The sequence below is a fragment of the Nicotiana attenuata genome, chromosome 6, assembly GCF_001879085.1.
Source record: "Nicotiana attenuata strain UT chromosome 6, NIATTr2, whole genome shotgun sequence".
Lineage (NCBI taxonomy): Eukaryota > Viridiplantae > Streptophyta > Magnoliopsida > Solanales > Solanaceae > Nicotiana > Nicotiana attenuata.
The window spans coordinates 31,856,701-31,865,345 of NC_031994.1; the positions used below are offsets into that span (position 1 = coordinate 31,856,701).

At 38.7% G+C, this 8,645-nt stretch overlaps 1 protein-coding gene across 1 annotated transcript; it reads left to right on the forward strand.

Moving 5' to 3' along the window:
• LOC109226784 (receptor protein kinase TMK1-like) lies at positions 3,870-7,332 on the forward strand. Its single transcript, XM_019391638.1, has 2 exons — positions 3,870-6,427; positions 6,573-7,332. Exons 1-2 carry the CDS (start codon positions 4,111-4,113, stop codon positions 7,100-7,102), a joined length of 2,847 nt encoding a protein of 948 aa, XP_019247183.1. The 5' UTR covers positions 3,870-4,110; the 3' UTR covers positions 7,103-7,332.

An 8,645-nucleotide genomic window follows, 5' to 3' on the forward strand; every position in this document is an offset into this window, starting at 1 on the left:
CAAGGCACCCGATTGATGAAAAGCGGGGGTAGGAGCCCTCGCCCTCCGACCTATAAACCAAGAAAGACTTAAGTGAAAAAGAAGACGTTATGAAGGTCGAAGAACCTAAAGATCGAAACGAGTTGACTCACCGGTCGGAGAAGGTTTACGTCCAAACTTCTCGTTAAACTGCAACCACTCACGGATCCCCACCGTGTGCGGTAAAATTTGGCTCACCCAGTCGAATATCGACGACCAACGTAGGAGGCTCACTCTCGGCTGCATAATAAAGGAAGAACAATTTTGTCACCAAAGAGAAACAACATACAACCAGTTAGCAAGAACACTTCCGAGCGAAGTTCCACTCCTCGGGGAATCTGTTGGGGTTCGCCACCACGTGCTCCGTCCAAATGTAGAAAAAATTAAACCACAATAGACGATTCATCTTGTCGTCCATCTTCACCACCAATCCCTTGGTCCCGCGATGTCGGAGGTGTATCATCGTACCCCTATAAAAGCTTGGGGCGAAGAGGTGTAGCAGATGGCGGATAGAGATCCCGCGGTTGGCCAGCTCCGCGTACTTTATCAACATAAGGAAAAGTTTATAGATATACAAGGAGAGCTGGGGCGGACAGACACCATAATAGCGACAGAAGTCCTCTGCCAATGAAGGAAGAGGAAGCGAATAACCCACGACGAATGGATATGCATAGAATGCGCAGTATCCAGGGCGATGAATTTGTACCACATCGTCACCGGCTGGGATAAGGTCGATATGGTTTGGGATTCGGAATTTAGCCCTAAGTTCAACAAGGGCCGCCGCATCCATCTCGGAGATAACAGGCTCAAGATCATCTTCAGGCCGCTTTGAGAAGTCCGACCTGGCCCTCCCTGAGCGTGGAATTATTTCATCCACAGCGGGGAAGCTCTCTTCTTCTGCAGCAATGGCTCCTCCTTCATCGTGAGAAGGCACGTCCATCGTCAATGGAACCGGATCAGAAGTTCCCTCAAGGTTAGAAGATGCACTAGCCATCTTTTGTCACGTGTACAGGGAGGAATTGCAAATACAAAAGGGGTGATAATGGCAGAGAGTGCTAAAAGAAGGGGGAAATAAGATGCAGAAGTCTGAGGAGAAGAAGGGAAAGCTTGAAGATTCAAACGCTTGGAAATGCAACAAACCAAATGGGGAGTTCCCATCCCTATTTACAAGTATACAAGCACCCTAATCAAGGATACAAAGCGCCACCACATTAATTTCAAAACGAAAGGAGTGCGGGAAATAACGTAACGTATCGGGAACATGCACCATAATGATACATGATGTTATGATGCCAATTCAAACTGATGTAACAGTCGGATGTGGCTCTCGAAGCGCCACGTTGTCACCTCACCATAAAAATGTTACTACTCGACCTACACACCCAAATTTCTCAAGTTGCAACTAGCGAAGTCCGCCCATCGAGCTCGTCCAAATACAACCTCGACAAGCAGAGTGACTAACTGTATGGATCAAATCTGACTCAAGGGAACCCGGTACAAGGATAAATTACTAAGAGGCGAATAGGCCGAGGTCGTACACATGATTAAAAGAACTTATTGGCGAGCTGTTAATCAGGGCCGGGGTCGAATGTTCAGGCCAGCAATAACGACTAGTTTTGTAATAAGATATTCAGGAGAATATTCCATTGAATATTCTCTGTACTTGTACTTTATGTTAGGTTAGGGGTATGTCTCATATAAATAGAAAGGTAACTAGAAGAAAAGGGGCATGTAATATTCTATATGATAAGAACTCTCTTGAAACGTTGACTCTCTAGTAAAATACAAATATTGCCTTTTCAAAGAGATTCGATTTGCTGTTTATTCCACATTTCTCGCATCAGATCCGAGAAAGCTTATTATATTCTCATATTCATTTGTCTTACATCATTGTCAGAGAGAGGAATCATCCACCTTATTCAATATTGGATGAATTACTCTCTCTATTTATATTTAGTGCCATTTAATATATTTATTGCTTATCATTTTTCCCCTCTCATTCGTAACCGTATCATTTAATATACATCGCATTAAATCTGTTTCAACGCAATCCCACGTTATCCACATAAACACATTTCAGATCTAGAAGTTATTATCTTTAACTAGGATTTACCCGTTATCTTCTTATTTAATTTGTTTAACAAAAGGTTTTATACTTTTTGGTCAAACATTGGGGTTATGATATTTGTGTGGCTATAAAAACTTCTCATTAGGAATAAAATGGGTAAAATAAAAAGTTTACAGTTAAATTATTTTCAAATATTGAAATATATCTCTTGAAACGAACTAATAAGGAAAATGTATCATTTAAATTGAAACGGTGGGAGTATAAAAAGAGACATTGATTACTAAAAAGCAAAGTAAGACGTACTATATTTTAGTAGGAATATGCACATATATTTTTTTTAATTTTGGTTTAAGGGATAACTATTCTATGAAGTTAAGGCGTAGTAGTACGGGAGCATTAAAAAGCGTAGATACTAACCTAAGGGGGCGACCCGGTAGTGGGTCGCTACAAAGGGGGGGATCTAGGGGAATTACTACTACTATTAACATTCATATTTTTGAAATTACAAACAGGTTGTCTAAGAGGAGTTTGTGAACAGGTTGTGTGTTGTAGAGCTGATGGTGCAATCCTTCTGACAAAAAGTATGCCCAAGCGATCTTCCTCCAAAGCTAGTTGTATTGCACATGTAGTTACTCTTTTGCTTTTACTAATTTAGGGGTCGTTTGGCAGGAAGCATTAGAGAAAATAATGGACGTATTAGCTTTTGATATTACTAATCTCATATTTGGTACACTTTTCAACTAATATATTATGCAAGTACTAGTTATACAACCTATTTGGTATCATACTATGTATATCTAATACATAGCAAATTATGGTATTAGCAATACCAAGACTATTAATATATGCATTAGCATGGTTAAAGATAAAATTGTCCTTAAAGTCCCTTACAACTAAAGAATATGAAGGGCATTTTCGTAAACGACTAATATTCTTAAAAATTGCGCAATACATTTTAATTTAATACACCACATCAAACAGTGGATACAAAATAATCTCTGTATAACTAATGCTTGTATTACTAACCTATACATTACTAATCCCTCTATTATTAATGCACCTTATTTAGCACTATTCTTATAATCCCTACCAAACGAAGGCTTGGTAGCTGGTTAGGAGAAAAGTTATCCATGTATTGGGGGCAACATAACTTATACAATGTTTGGTAGCCATTAGTTATTTTGTACAAAATTCAGCATAACTAATACCATGTTTGGCTGTCATTTTACATTCTACATAAATAATACATGTATAAGTTATGAGCCAATTTGTGTATTATTTTATGTGGGGTAGAAGATGAAATAACTAATACATGTATAAAATATTAAAATGACAAATTTACCTTTATCACTTCACATAAAGGCTTCCTTCGATAGATTGATCGGTATCAAAACCATTTGGAGAGCATTGATGCCACACTGCTCGGCTCTTCCTCTTCTCAATCTATTAGAGACAAAATTAGTAAATAAGTATTTAACCTTAAAATTTATGTAATGTATATCAATTTCTAATACAACAAGCCAAATATACAAAAAAAAAAATCCCTGCGTAATTAATTCATGTACAACTAATATTTGCATAACTAATCTCTATATTATTTATTCCCGCATAATTAATATATGTATAATTAATATCTGTATAACTCTAACCGCAACCAAATAACCCCTTAGTGTAAATGGGTAAATTTTTGTAATAATTAATTATTTATGGCCAAACATGAAATAACTTGCAAGTTGTCCTTATATGGCCTGGGACCATGTTCCCAAGCAAGAATCATCCAACTTTTGTAATTACTCTTCTTGCCAGCTCCCCCCATTTATAGCTTTCAGTCAACTTTTGCTACTCTCAAAGCTTTGCTTACTCTTTACTGTTTCCCTCCTTACCTGCAAAAACCCCACATTCCTTAAATGCTCCTCTAAATTAAATCTTGAAAAAACCCCTTCTTCCAAATTTGCTAAAAAAAACAAGATCCTTGAGTTTTCGTACAGAAAAAAGCTTAAAGTTTCTATCTTTTTTTGTTTAAGATGAAAAAAACCCATCTTGTGTTAAAGTTTGTAGCTTTTCTGGTTCTTGGTTTTTTTTCTGCATTTTTTCCTGGTGTAAAATCTCAAGAAAATGATGCCACAGTGATGTTGGCTTTGAAAAAGAGCCTAAATCCACCTCAAGAAATGGGCTGGTTGGATCCGGATCCATGCAAATGGAACCATGTGGGTTGTTCAGTGGACAAACGGGTCACCCGGATCCAAATTGGGCACCAGAATCTTGAAGGTACTTTGCCACAAGAACTGTCTAAACTTACTGCACTTGAGCATTTAGAGCTCCAATGGAATAAAATTTCTGGCTCTTTGCCTAGTTTAAATGGATTAAGTTCATTACAAGTGTTAATTATTAGTAATAATCAGTTTAGTTCAATCCCTGTTGATTTCTTTAGTCGTATGACTTCATTAATATCAGTTAATATTGATAATAATCCATTTGCTAGTTGGAGTATACCTGAGAGCCTTAAAAATGCTTCAGTACTTCAAGATTTTTCAGCAAATTCAGCTAATATTACTGGAAAAATTCCTGAGTTTTTAGGAGCTGATGAGTTTCCTGGATTAGTGAGCTTGCATTTGGCTCTTAATAACTTGGAAGGTGAATTGCCTTCTAGTTTTTCGGGTTCGCTGATTGAGTCTTTGTGGTTAAATGGACAGAATCTTAGTGGAGGAATTGATGTTTTACAGAACATGACATTCTTGAGGGAGGTTTGGTTAAATGACAATGGATTTTCAGGCCCTTTACCCGACTTTTCGGGGTTAAAGTCTTTGGAGACATTGAGTGTTAGAGATAATTCTTTTACTGGACCAGTGCCAACTTCTTTGGTGAATCAAGAATCTTTGAAAGTTGTTAACTTGACTAATAATTTGTTTCAAGGACCGGTTCCCAAGTTCAAAGATTCAGTTTCCATGGATTTGATAAAAGATACCAATAGTTTTTGTTTACCAGTACCCGGTGACTGTGATCCGAGAGTCAATACATTGCTTTCAATTGCGAAATCAATGAATTATCCGAGGAAGTTTGCAGAGAATTGGAAGGGAAATGATCCTTGTGTGGACTGGTTTGGGATAACTTGTAATAACGGGAACATTACCATCGTAAATTTCCAGAATATGGGGCTTTCAGGAATAATATCTCCTGAATTTGCTTCATTGAAGTCACTGCAAAGATTAGTTCTTGCAGATAATAATCTAACGGGTTCAATTCCCGAGGAACTCACTACCTTGGCAGGTCTTGCAGAGTTAGATGTTTCAAACAACCAAATATATGGTAAATTGCCCTCTTTTAGGAATAATGTGATCTTGAAAACCGGTGGAAATCCTGATTTGGGGAAGGACAGGACTAATGCAACTTCCCAAGGCACTACTTCTCCCGGTATATCAGGTTCACCGGGCTCACGTTCTGGCGGTGACATAAGTGCACAGTCTACTCATGCAAAGTCCAAAAGCTGGATACAAATTGTAGTGTTTTCTGTAATTGGGGGCATCTTTGTGCTTTGTTTGATCGGGATAGCAGCTTTCTATCTGTACAGAAGCAAACAAAAGCGTTTTACTCGAGTGCAGAGTCCTAATGCAATGGTCATCCATCCACGCCATTCTGGTTCCGACGACAATGATAACGTAAAGGTCACAGTTGCAGGATCTAGTGTCACTGTCAGTGCAGTTGGTGAGACTCATACTGTTTCTATTAGTGAAACAAGTGACCTTCCAATGGCCGAAGGTGGAAATATGGTGATTTCCATTCAAGTCCTGAGGACTGTGACCAATAATTTTAGTGAAGATAACATACTAGGTCGGGGAGGTTTTGGCACAGTCTACAAAGGGGAGTTGCACGACGGGACGAAGATTGCCGTCAAGAGAATGGAAGGTGGAGTTATCACTGGGAAGGGACTCAATGAATTCAAATCTGAGATTGCGGTTTTGACCAAGGTTAGGCATAGACATCTCGTTGCTCTACTCGGGTACTGTCTTGACGGGAATGAAAAACTTCTTGTTTATGAATACATGCCTCAAGGGACACTAAGCAGCCATCTTTTTAACTGGGCGGAGGAAGGGCTGAAACCGCTGGAATGGACAAATAGGTTGACAATTGCATTAGATGTTGCTAGGGGAGTAGAATACCTCCACAGTTTAGCCCACCAGAGTTTCATTCACAGGGATCTTAAGCCGTCCAATATTCTTCTAGGTGATGATATGAGGGCTAAGGTTGCAGATTTTGGCCTTGTTCGACTTGCTCCAGAAGGAAAAGGATCTATAGAGACAAGGATTGCTGGGACATTTGGATATCTGGCACCAGAATATGCAGGTATATCGTCTTCCGCTTTCTTTTGCGTCCTTTATGTTAAATTCCTGTTGTAGTTTTTACGCTGCTTGTGGTTAGATATAAATGAGTTCCCCAAAATTTGGTTAAGGCATAAACTATACCTGGATTTTTTTCATCTGTTTGCCAGTGACTGGAAGAGTAACGACGAAGGTGGATGTGTTTAGTTTTGGTGTGATTTTGATGGAGCTCATAACAGGAAGAAGGGCTCTTGACGAAAGCCAACCCGAGGAGAGCATGCATCTAGTAACGTGGTTCCGAAGAATGCACATTAATAAGGACACATTCCAAAAGGCAATTGACCCCACAATTGACCTCAATGAGGAAACGCTTGCCAGCATTAACACTGTAGCCGAGCTAGCCGGACACTGTTGTGCAAGGGAACCATATCAAAGACCCGACATGGGTCATGCTGTCAATGTTCTTTCATCTCTAGTGGAGCTATGGAGACCGTCCGATCAAAGCTCAGAGGACATGTATGGTATTGATCTCGACATGTCACTACCTCAGGCTCTTAAGAGGTGGCAAGCTTATGAAGGTAGAAGTCACATGGATTCATCTTCTTCGGCGTACCTTCCAAGTTTGGACAACACTCAAACTAGTATACCAACCCGTCCCTCTGGCTTCGCTGACTCTTTCACATCTTCCGATGGCAGATAAATCGAAGCTTTTTTTGTCCGACGTTTCTATGTTCATTCTATCTGCTTCTTGCTCTTTGCTGTAACTCAAAGCAAACCTTGTTTTGCCTCCATTTTATATTATCTTACTTTCTCTTTTTCTCTTTTTCTTAGTCTTAACTCCAGTCAGTTAATGTAGTCTAGAATTTGGGAATGGTTAATCATTCTTAAATTTGGATGTGGTGAATAGGAGTTTAAAATTTTTCTGTTGCCTTTTGACTCTCCTTTTCTCTTCTTGAACTTTGTGCAAATGATAAAGTTTGCTGTTTCTTATAGTGTGCATTTTCAGTCAAACTTTAAGTTTTGCATATGATCACAGATTCACATATCAACTGCATATTACAGTCAGACATTTCTATAACAGTCATCATTTATAACAAGATATGTTTTTATTGGGTATAATTTCCTTCTTGATTTAGGTTATTCATCGAATTCTTTGCATTTGATTTTTTACTCAAACTTGGGGTTTGATGTCTTTGAAAGGTTTAAATCTCTTTTTAAAATAGTTAACATTTACTTTAGTTTTTTTTTTTTTTTGTTGAGCACTAAAGATACTTATATATTATAAATTAGATATTGTTCATCATATTACAACCCATAGTCCTCGCTGAGTGATGGATACTAGTAGCATCATATACCATGTTCTGGTTTCCTAATGACCTAAGCATATTACATAAGGAAGTGGAAATTTTCTTTAAGCATAGACTATCCGCACTCATATCTTTCTTCAAAAGTTCTTGTACGCAAAATGGCGGTTCTGCTAACATCCTGGTCCTTCCTTTATTATAGTTACTTGCTTTAATCTTTTTTGCTTCCTTAGCTAGGGCGTCTGCGACAACATTCCCTTCTCTAAAGTTATGCTGAAGTTGGAGGCCCTTCTCCTGGTGCATTAATGACCTGCAAGAGAGAACTAGGTTAGTCAGGACTGCATTGCCATCTTTTATTACGTTGATTACCTCTGTTGAGCCCGTTTCCACTTCAAGAGGATATAGATTGTATTTTTTGGCCAGTAGAAGTCCTTCCAAGAGCGCCTGTAGTTCTGTATGGAGTGGGAATAGAGCATAGATTTTCTTTTGGAATCCTAGTATCCATTTTCCCATGCTATTTCTGAAGACACCCCCTATTCCACCTTCAGGATTCGTCCATGCACCATCTATATTAAGTTTATACCATCCATTTTGTGGGGCGTACCATTTTACAGGAATTATCATAGTGTCTTGGATAAAGGGGTAGTTGTTGTTATAGAAATGGTATTCGATAGCATAGTTGTATATGGATTTGAGACAAGGCTTCCTGTTGAGGTTGTTAATGTTATTGTGATTACGATTGGTCCAGATACCCCGGATTAGAAAGGGAAAGAGTTGTTGCCATTCTAAATGGGGAGTTTTGTTTGAAGGTGATAAGTTGATAGTGGTAATGAGCCAGTGTTGGCTGTGAGTTATCTGGTGAATGGAGATACCAAGTGTTAGCCAAAGAGAATGAACTAAGGGACATTTGATAAAAATGTGCTCTATAGATTCCTCATC